A 12,030-nucleotide genomic window follows, 5' to 3' on the forward strand; every position below is an offset into this window, starting at 1 on the left:
GGTCAGAAGTGAAAATGATTAATGTGAGTAATGACCTGACCAAAGCCTTTTACTTGTATGTCTTTTTAAACTGCTGATGTGTATAATTACAAAAAAGAAGAGAAAAAAAGTCAACTGATGAATTCAACAAGTTATGTTAGAAATAAATAAAACGGTAAATGTATCTGGGAGCAATTCTATTTCAAAGTAAATCAAGTCAAGGACAATAAAAAAAACTCCATCAGAGTCACATGAATCTTTTTTATGATATAGTCTTTTAACATCTCAGCAGTTGAACACACATTGTTGAAGAAGAAACTGAACAATCTGATCATTTCAAAAACAAATATATTAACATACATGCTGTGCTTTACACTAATGAATGATGCTTTCTCAAATGTGTGGCATCTTTAGCAAGGGTAAAGTGAGAAATGACCTGTTGATTTTGACCAGAAAGAAGAATCATGCAGAGAACAATTTATCAGTGTGGTTTTTTTCCCTCTTTTGCATTTGAAGAAAAGAGAGTGTGTGAGAGAGAGGGAGAAAAAGAGAGACGGTGGGATTGTTCTTTCTATTTTTCAGTGCCCTTGGAGAATGAAAGGAGTGTTCTGTGTGAAGGCATCAGTTTGTTTAGAAACAGTTTCCATGGAAACCAAATATTCCTATATATTCACAAAGGTGCAACCGTTCAGAGTGCATGTGCGTGATTTCATGCTAAACTTCAGACCTCCTAGCCTTGAAATGGATTATTCGGGCCCTTACAGATACAAATTAAGTGTTACACATGACGGCCGAAGAAAGTTGCCTGCAAGGAACTCAGAGATGCAATCCTACTCATTCTGCATGCTGTTGTACCAGAGCAAAATAATGAAAACATCAAGGGCTAATCATAAGTTTCTAAAAAAATATAACGGACAGGTTATCAACACTTTCTCTCACACCTAAGGGACATCTTTCAAGAAGAACAATAGATTTACTTGAGGTCCTTATAAATCTGTCAGCTTGTCATAAACCAAGTGGCAGGTTAAAAATGTAGAGTCTATGGTCAGACATACATTCGTACATATCCACAAATGGCCCTAGTAGAACAAATTTACAACAAAACATTCTGTCTGCCCTTTATCAAAGGTTTAAGGGATACTTCACCCAAAAAATTTAAATTATGTCATAATTTACCCACTCTAAAGATGTTTGTAACCAAACAGTTGATGGGCCCCATTGACTTCCATAGTATGGAAAAATAAATATGGAAGTCAATGGGGCCCATCAACTGATTGGTTACAGACATCATTCAAAATAATGATCTTCTTTTGTGTTCAGCAGGAGAAAGAAACTCATACAGGTTTGGAACAACTGGAGGGTGAGTAAATGATGACAGAATTTTCATTTTTGGGTGAACTATCCCTTTAACATTTGATAAAGGGCATATTGTGTTGTAAATATTCTTTTTAGTGTCTCTCCAGTGCAAGATTTACTGTTTCCACATAGTATGTTCAGACCTATGAGTAATGTACTGCTGCAAAATGACTGCACACTAGGATTATTTCCGCTTTATTTCCCGTCTATATTCACCTTCTAATTTGTTGTTGTTCGCAAACACAGTGACCATCAGTCTTTGCTAAAATGGTCGAGCATTCATCATGCTCATGAGGCTAAAAAGGAACACAAACTTCAGGCTTTCCATTCCAGCCCATCTGAACATTGTTAAGAGCCTCTCCAAATACAGGCAAGCCACAGATGGCTCAGCTGATGGTGCCTATGCTTGATCAAAGTCCGTGTCATGCTAGTAGTACAGGCCTGAAGATTGAGCGCTTTTAAACCGCCATTAGTGCTGATGGTGCAATACTGGAGGACAAATTTATGGTTGAGCGCTATTCTCTGTGGTTCTGTATTTTATGATATGAACCAGCAATAAATAGCAACCTGCCTAAAACGAGTAAAAATCAGTTTTAAGAGATTGCTGGCTTTAGACATTAATATTCAGTTAACCACATAATTGACCCTTCGCTAAGCCCCGCCCTCCTTAGTTACTGTTGCTACGCCTGTCAAGCTTTTGCGCCTGGCACGTCTATTACAGTATGTATGCACTGGTTTCAGACATTCCTAAGGAGATAATTAGTCATTTTTGGCAAACAGGTGAACATATGAGAGTGCAATACTGCAGTATGCATTCGAGGGCTATATCCACGACATAATATGCAAACGATTAGAGAATAATTTCATCAAAATTGAAGTTAAAGCATAACGTTAGGTCCCAGCGCAAGCAGCAACCGCCTCATATGCTGACCATTCAAATGGGAAACACACAAATTTGAGGAACAGCTTTGTGAATGCCCAGTAGGGTAAGTGAAATTTGAAAATATTCTAATATTTATAAAACAAACAGCTTATCCATATGTATTGTGGAATAAACACAAGACATTAGCCTGACCACTTTGCAATGATACCATTGTCCCGCTTATATTTTTAGCGCGCCAGGCTAACGTTACTGCTCACACGTCGGACTAACTTACTGTTATGAACTGATTAAGTTTGCATACCAACCTTTTCCTTGGAGATCTCCGGCAAGCCCCGTGATGTTCCCTCCTTTTACTAACTACTACCTTTTACTTTTACTAGAACTAACAGGAGAGTCGCGATCGGATTGGGGTAACGGTTTGGCCGTCGATTAACAAAATGTTGAAATATATTTTTAAGTAACGTTAAGTTATGTCAGTGAGCCTCCGTCTTGCCTTTAATCACACTGCTTGATCCACGAGCTGGACAATAACTTTATTCTAGAGCTGCTATAAAGCTAAAACACTTTACTTTTAATTTCCTATTGTAATGGGGTAGAAGGGGAAGGACTACAAATTGGATGGACTACAAATCCCATGAATTAAGATACTATAAAGGGAAACCAAACTGTTTAGACTTCCTCTTTGTGGTACCATGTGGCAAACAGGAAAAGCTGTTTGGTGTCTTTCAAGGCTGTGTAATAGCAGATGAAAAACCAAGTTGATTTATAGAACTGAAGTGGGAAGTGTTCTTATGGGAATGGTGTTGATTGGTGCCTCAGAGAATTAAGCAGATATATTTGAGAATACAGATGATGCATGATTGCCGTTTACTTTAGTGAAAGCATTGGTGGCTTATTGGGTGTCTGAAGAGATGACTTTAATGCTGAATTGGGTCTTGTGTATGGAAGTGGCAAAGGGATTGATTTAATCTGTGAAATTGTCTTTGTTTGTTTTGTTTTGTTTTATTTTGTTCTGGTTTTGTTTGTTGTGGACCTACAACTGACGGTGGGGTTCCCATTTTCTTGTATGTGGTTTACTCTGTAAGGTTTTGGGAACAGATGGTAGTGCTTTGATTTACTTTACACTTGTGGAGTTTGGAGTGAAAGTGTGTTTATTGAACTTGTGAGTGTGCACATAGTTTCAGAGCAATTTCCATTGGATAGGATTGGGAACCCTGTTGTCTGTAACGGTTACAATTTTGTTTGTTTGTTTTTTTTATTCTCTTTGCCATCTCCAATTACCCCATGTGCTTTTTGTGAATCTTGTATAATAAACTTTGCTATATTTGCAACGAAACACACTGTGGTTGTGGCCCTTTCTGAGTTCTCCTCATCCCTTGTGAGATGATGGGGTTACACTATTATCAATGTAAAGCTGCTTTGGAACAATCTACATTGTTAAAAACGCTATATAAATGAAGATGACGCCCGGCATTTCTCCCCTTGGGTTTTAGGTTTCGGGAAGGGAACAAAATCCACCACCCCGTCCAAACTTTTAGGATACCGGGTATCAGATTTGCACAATCCATACGCACGACGCTTCGGCATGTTTCCCTCGCTCGAAAGCTTGCCAGACCTCCCGCGCCTAGTTACGGTTGCTAAGCCACGATTGGCCTGTGGCGGTTTTCGGGCGTGGCTTAGCGAAGGGTCAATTTCATTGATGACTATTTGTAATTACTTTGGTCATTTTTTTTATTTTTTATTTTTTAACAAACAACAATAAAATAAAGCAAATAAAAAAATAAAATTAAATCAAAATTAAACACAAACAACAAAAAAGCTAAATAAAATAAAATGATGAAACAAAAAAGAAAAGACAAATACAGAAACAAAATAAAATAAAAAATAAGCACAAACAATAAAATAGTAAATAGTAATATAAAATAAAATATAATAAAACGATGAAACAAAACGCGGAAAACTCAAAGGAAAAACTTCCCCGTTTTAAGCATATCGTTGTCGTGTAAACGTACCCTAAAACACAAAGAAACTAAACCTTAACACTTATATAAAATGCACTCTGAATTGAACATGTGACCAACATCATGGCGTACCAGAGCTATATCAGTCCATTTATAGTTTACAAACCATCAGTGAATGTCTAGACCAGTTCTGTGGTGTGTGAGGTGAATCACAAACCTGTAAAATCACCTCTAAAAGGAATATCGATATCTTTTATCAATATCTTTTCTGATCTCCATTATCATCATTATTCGAAATATTTTTAACAAAGATCATTAACTGACTATCTACATTAAATAACAAATTCCAGAGAAGTGTGTCCAGTAATTCTGATTTTCATAACAGCACTATTTTAATAAATGAGCTTATTGGCTGATGCCGCAGGGTTAAAGCAGTTTCAGAGCCTGCATGCCATGAAACGGCCCTGACCCAGCAATCAGAAGCTGAATAAGAACTCCTGTTGTTAGTGAAAGGTTCATTGGACAAGTAGAGCTTCCGGCTGCAAAATGTCAAATGGATACAATCGCATACTGATTGCAACAAAGCGGTATAAATGTGATCCAATATCCAAAGACAGTGCAGCCTAATCTGTGCGATTGTGCAAATTTAGATCGTCCACAGAAACGATGCACTGAAAGTACTACATTATGTTTAACAATACACGAGGACATTAGGCTATTTATGAATCCGAATAGTTTGGCATTACAGTGATCTGATGAGACTGAAGCTTGTTGTCTCACTTTGAAAACAACAAAAAAGCAATCATAATTCTTTCCATCAGATGGAATCTGCTATCAGGACGACAGGAGAAATCCCCCTTAAATGCTATCTGAGTTTCTCCTGTTTTAATTGTAACCATGGGAACAGGCAATCTGTGACCCATGTCAACAAGAGCGCATATCCGGTCAATATGGCTAGTCGATAATACTGCACCTGTATTAAAGCCATGTCTTCGACTGACAGCCTCAGTGAGCGCCTCGGTAAGCCAACGCTTCAGCTTTGCAGCTGTAAGCAAGCATTCAAGATTGTTGTTGAAACATACGGAAACCATTTCTTAAAGTCTGAGTCAATTAGAAGTTTTGTCCTTGCTAGAAAATGTTAAGACCACGATTAGTGCATTTAATGTAACTAAAAGAGGCATTTATAAAAACAGCCCTTGAAAATGTTACATGAAGCTTAAAAAAGACTTCACAAAAGTCATGGGAGAAGAGTTCTCAAAGCGACATGCCTCCGAGAGCCCTTGCACAAATTCATCATTGATAATGGCAAAAGGACGTCTGAGTCACCCATTACATTAAGCAGCCACTCAAGTGTGGGAAGCGTCATACAAGCGAGATGTGGGTTCACTCGAGTCAATTCGTTCTTGACACAAAAGGCTGCATCTAAATAGGTCGGAGGTGTGAAAGAAAAAAACAAGTTTCCCAATAAGGTTGAATCAAACATCTGATAATGCCACTAACAACATAGTTTCACAAGGTTTTGGGGAGCTAAAGATGACCCTATTAGAATTCAAATGACCCTCGACACATCTTGCATGAGTTGATAACGCGCTGTGGATCTGTCAGATAGTCTGGTGGTAATAGGCTTTGAAGGTTATCTCTATCTGGACATCCACAAAGCACACGGAGTACACCGGGCTATTTGCTAACCGATAGTGCTACAGCTACAGCTTGATTTCCATTTGGAAAGAGAGACGAGAGAGAGAGGGCGACTGAACACAAATTACCCAGTGGCTGCATCTGCTCTCGTCTGATGCTCTGACCAGCCGTGTATGGAAAAGGTTCTGCGAGGTTATTTAAAAAATGGGATGCAGAAGAAATGCTGAAAATTGGCAAATGGGTTTGTATTTATGAACGACATGGTGTGATTACCTGATCATAAATGGTGTAAAAAGGCCTGCTGTGACATGAAATGAAATACATGAATCTGATTGTAAATATTCGAGACGCTGTCAAGTTGAACTTTAACTCAAGCGCAGTGTGTTTTTATGGTAACACATTAGCTATTTTTCCATTCAAAATAGCCAATTTAACTTGGAATATCACATAAAACATTTGCAAATAAAGCATCTTTTCCATCCCATGTGTTCAAGAGAACAAAATCTTCACTTCTTATGAGATTGGCACAAAATGATGGTGGAAATATTCAATGCTTTAGCTGTTTTCTTACTGCCACTTTCTATTTAGTGAAGCTCAACAATCTTTTGCTGCACATCAGAACATATTCTTTGATTTTACTCATTGTGTTGATCGATGATTAAGGGAATTTGGCCTTTGTGTTTCCTCATATTTATACTCCTGTGAAACAAGTCATAGCTAGACAATTTCATGTTCCTAGTCACCCTGGTGTGCTAATTTTTTTTAAATATTAATGGGAATATACTTGAGAGATATTTTACTTGTACACTCACCTAAAGGATTATTAGGAACACCATACTAATACTGTGTTTGACCCTCTTTCGCCTTCAGAACTGCCTTAATTCTACCTGGCAATGATTCAACAAGGTGCTGAAAGCATTCTTTAGAAATGTTGGCCCATATTGATAGGATAGCATCGTGCAGTTGATGGAGATTTGTGGGATGCACATCCAGGGCACGAAGCTCCCGTTCCACCACATCCCAAAGATGCTCTATTGGGTTGAGATCTGGTGACTGTGGGGGCCATTTTAGTACAGTGAACTCATTGTCATGTTCAAGAAACCAATTTGAAATGATTCGAGCTTTGTGACATGGTGCATTATCCAGCTGGAAGTAGCCATCAGAGGATGGGTGTTCTCATTCTGTTTACGCCAAATTCTGACTCTACCATCTGAATGTCTCAATAGAAATCGAGACTCATCAGACCAGGCAACATTTTTCCAGTCTTCAACTGTCCAATTTTGGTGAGCTTGTGCAAACTGTAGCCTCTTTTTCCTATTTGTAGTGGAGATGAGTGGTACCCGGTGGGGTCTTCTGCTGTTGTAGCCCATCCGCCTCAAGGTTGTGCGTGTTGCGGCTTCACAAATGCTTTGCTGCATACCTCGGTTGTAACGAGTGGTTATTTCAGTCAAAGTTGCTCTTCTATCAGCTTGAATCAGTCGGCCCATTCTCCTCTGACCTCTAGCATCAACAAGGCATTTTCGCCCACAGGACTGCCGCATACTGGATGTTTTTCCCTTTTCACTCCATTCTTTGTAAACCCTAGAAATGGTTGTGCGTGAAAATCCCAGTAACTGAGCAGATTGTGAAATACTCAGACCGGCCCGTCTGGCACCAACAACCATGCCACGCTCAAAATTGCTTAAATCACCTTTCTTTCCCATTCTGACATTCAGTTTGGAGTTCAGGAGATTGTCTTGACCAGGACCACACCCCTAAATGCACTGAAGCAACTGCCATGTGATTGGTTGATTAGATAATTGCATTAATGAGAAATTGAACAGGTGTTCCTAATAATCCTTTAGGTGAGTGTATACAGTACAGGTCAAAAGTTTGGAAACATTACTATTTTTAATATTATTGAAAGAAGTTTCTTCTGCTCATCAAGCCTGCATTTATTTGATCAAAAATACAGAAAAAAATGTAATATTGTGATATATTATTACAATTTAAAATAATTGGTTTTCAATTTATTATACTTTAAATTATCATTTATTTCTGTGATGCAAACCTGAATTTTCAGGATCATTACTCCAGTCTATCACATGATCCTTTAGAAATCATTCTAATATGATGATTCATTATCAAAGTTGGTAACAGTTCTGCTGCTTAATATTTTTTCATAACCTGTGATACCTTTTTAGGATACTTTGATGAATAAAAAGTAAAAAAAATAAAAATAAAAATAAAGAAGCACATTTTTTAAAAATAGAAATCTTTTGTAACAACAATATACACTAGGCTACTGGTCAGTAATTTGGGGTCAGTAATTTTTTTTTTCTTTTTTTGAAATAAATCAATACTTTTATTCAGCAAAGATGTGTTAAATTGATAAAAAGTGATAGTAAAGAAGATTTTATTATTATTAGAAAATATTTTTTTTATTTTGAATAAATGCAGTTCTTTTTAACCTTTTATTCATCAAATATATTAGGCAGCAGAACTGTTTCCAACACTCATAATGAATCAGAATATTAGAATGATTTCTAAAGGATCATGTGATAGACTGGATGTCACATGTGACACTGAAGACTGGAGTAATGATCCTGAAAATTCAGCTTTGCATCACAGGAATAAATTATTTTTTAAAGTATATTCAAACAGAAAACTATTATTTTAAGTTGTATTAGACTTCTTTCAAAAATATAAAAAAACGTAATGTTTCCAAACTTTTGACCTGTACTGTATCTATATCTAAAAAAAATCTAGGGGTGCCAATAATTGTGGCCAATGTGCTTTGGAGAAAAACACTTCATACATAATGTGATTTCCCCCTACTTTCAATTCTTTTACTTCAAAGAAAGGTTAGATTTTTGCGATTTTTTTGAATGAAAGATCAAAATAATAAACAATGCAGATTTATTTCAACAGCCATCTTTGCTCATATTTTCCAGGGGTGCATATGTGTATGTGTAAGTAGCTTATGTAGTTTTTCATTGTCAAGTCATTGTCAAATCGTTAAAAACCACACAACTTGGTTGTGTTTGTAGCTTTTTATTATCATAAAACCTAGTATAAAAATATGAAATCATATTTCAAGTTCTGAGGTTTATAGTGTTGTTACAAGAAACTTTCGATTCTGTGTATGGAGACATTTGTAATTTCAAATAGACAAAGCTGCCCTAAAGTTTTATAACAATATTCACTTGGAGCAAAATCAGAGATCTTTTTACAAGCAAAACATTAAATAAAATTATGACTTGAATGTGGTTATATTGCGCATTACACTAAAGGAATAATATGATCCAGGGACCTCCGATATTGAAGGATTACCATATAAATCTGATATTTGAGTGAGACTGGAACATCATAAGTGCAAATAACTTTCCTGACAGAAACATTTCTGAGAGATTACCAGATATACTGTGATTATATCTATCTATCTATCTATCTATCTATCTATCTATGTCTGTCTGTCATTGAAAAATTTAATGAATTTTGAATGAAAAATTAAAAAAACACTTCATCCAGATGCATTTGTCGTAGTAGACTCTTTATTGGAATGCATACTCATTGTTTTACATTTAAGACATAAATAACATTTCATAATACTCAGAACTGTTCTGATCACTTAATGTGATTTTACTTAAGGACGCACAACTTTGCACAACTTTACACAACAAAGAGCAGCTAAATAATAAATTTACGGTTTAATACATCAACTCGTTTTATTATGGTACCTGTTGATTATATATAGCACGGATTTACATTCACACACAGAACACGGGATCAGACACTCTGGCTCACACACAAGCACATGGGCAGTTCAGCTTCGGGCAGCCACAGCTGGAGTCGACTGCTCGGTGGACTGCAACTGCTTCCCCAGGTACTCCCTGAAAGAAAACACCAAAGACCGATTATGCCAATTTATCTTTTTGAACAGCTACGATGTGCACCTCTTTGTATTTCTAGATTTTCCTTTATGCGAGTAAAATTTAAAACTGTCAAGCACGCTCAAACAAAATGTTTTGATCAAAGCATTTCCCAACAGCTCCACCACAGCCAATTCTCCAATCTAACTATATTCCATTCAACCTACCTTCCTGAATAATCTTCATGAGCTTGGAATCCTTCCACTTTGATTACTGAAAATGTCATTTTACCAAGGCGAGTTAATTCTGAATGACACCTGTGGTTTCTCAACTGTTGGGAAATGCTATCTGTCATTTAAATCCTTTCAAAGTGCCCACCGTCTTGATCTCTAGCCAAAGCCGTCAAACCTTATTAACAGTTTCTCCTAAACAGTGACCTTTTTAAAGTGTTTTGCTTTACTTCAGGCCTCAGGTGCTTCCAATAAGATTGCACAGCTAATAGAGGAGCATACAATTCAGAAAGGACACAAAATAGATCCCATCTGAATATGCATTCAGTATCCAAGAAATCAATACCCGCATGACCTACTGCATCCACTGAGATACAATATGTGAACGGTCAAGAAGTCCATCAGTTTGAGTACACGTTCTGAAGTTGTCAGATGGAACTACGCGAGTCGGATCTTCTTTTCCTTTCTTGGCAAGTTGACTAAATTAGCAGACACCTGCCATTCATTAACTGTCATTTCTGGCAGCTTGTCCAACAGCTACTGGGTTCGGCTTGCCAGACTTCAGCACATCAGCTGATATTTGCATGGAAACAAGGCAGATAAGCACCAAGCCATTGTACATCAGCAGACAGTCAGAATCACAGAAGGCTGATTCATTAGGGATCCAGCAAAAGAGATAAAACAGCATAAAATATGAGGATTAATAACAGCTTGACTTCCAATTTGTGTATTAATTGAGCTAATATGTTCATGGCTAGGGTTTGTTATGAAGATTATTAAGTAACTGTAGAGGAGGGTTTCCCAAGCGGGAGTTCATGAGGGAACTGCAGGGGGTTTGTGAGTTGATGAAAACACACGATAAAAGGGTATCTTTTCCATATGAATCATAGTTTTGCAAAGGCAATACGCGATGAACAACACCATATGACAATGATAATCTCAGGTACAGATTATGTGCTTTATTTAATGTTAAAAGTGTCTGGCATACTGAAAGTGACATTGGATAATTTACTAATAAATAAAGGAAACAAGAACGTTCAAACAGTCAACTCAATGTGAACAAACAAGTGCATTCTATGACAAAGTATGTATTTTTAATAATGTTGTAATGGTTTAATATTTATGAATTTGATGATTTTTTGATTGATTTTGTCACGTCTCACAGTTGCGTTGTGTCTAGCGTGGATAGACAAATTGCTGATTGCATCGCATCTGGTTAGGACACGGTGTAATGTGCCGCATGTTTCAGAGTGAAGCACAGCACTGTATTCATTTCACCAGGATGACGTTTTCACATGTGCCAACATTTTCTAGGATGTACGTTTTTAGCATTGTACTAAATGTGTAAACAAGAAGGGTATATAAACCTGTTGTCAGCTAAACACAGATTAAAGGTCTTTCTGCAGTTTCTGCAAAAATAAAAGCCAAACTGTTTTACGTTTGAAGTTGAAGAATTTAAAAACATGTTGTAATGTTTTTTTTTTATTCTAAAGTCAGTAGCGTACCGTGGGGTTTCAGTCAGGGCCTTCAGTAACGATCTCTTGTGGCTCGCGCAAAGTTTTCACTCAGACGCGCTTCAATCTATCGCCATTGCGGAGACTTTCTATTCGTTGAAATCTTACAAAACAAAATGCACACAAATGCCCTGCTTGATATACAACCACTGATGAACATATTCTGTAAAAAAATAAATAAAAAATAAATAAAAAATATAGGAGTGTGGATTCGATCCCAGAACCTCTGACACGCGTGGCAAAACTTCTACCACTAGACCATCGCAGTACACATAAATTATAGAAGTATCAATGCATTTAGTCACGTGGAAATTCTCGGTACTGACAATATTAGTAGATCTAGAATGACAAATGTACCCAAAATGACCCAATGTACTAATGAAATTGATTTCTGGACATCGTAATGTTATTTTTCCTGAAAATTGTTATTGTACACAAACATGTATTGTATCTGCCCACCCATGTCGATGACATCAGCGCGGGCTAGCCGTTGACAGATCGCTGGGCCTCTGGGGCGTTCTGTCATACGCATCACAATTTGATTGGCTGATAAAACACGTCAGTCAAAGTTATGATCAAATGGAAAACGGCAGCTTCAACGGAAGGCTAGCTATACAA

At 37.1% G+C, this 12,030-nt stretch overlaps 1 protein-coding gene across 2 annotated transcripts in view; it reads right to left on the reverse strand.

Moving 5' to 3' along the window:
- Positions 1-9,324: 9,324 nt before the first annotated feature.
- atp6v1h (ATPase H+ transporting V1 subunit H) overlaps positions 9,325-12,030 on the reverse strand; it is a 53,155-nt gene continuing 50,449 nt past the window's right edge. For both annotated transcript variants that reach the window (XM_084120926.1, XM_084120925.1), the window contains one exon: positions 9,325-9,689. In XM_084120926.1, the coding sequence (XP_083977052.1) occupies positions 9,623-9,689 (67 nt within the window). In that variant the 3' untranslated portion in view covers positions 9,325-9,622. The remainder of the gene's footprint in view (positions 9,690-12,030) is intronic.

The sequence above is a fragment of the Abramis brama genome (assembly GCF_963993115.1).
Source record: "Abramis brama genome assembly, chromosome: 7".
Classification (NCBI taxonomy): domain Eukaryota; kingdom Metazoa; phylum Chordata; class Actinopteri; order Cypriniformes; family Leuciscidae; genus Abramis; species Abramis brama.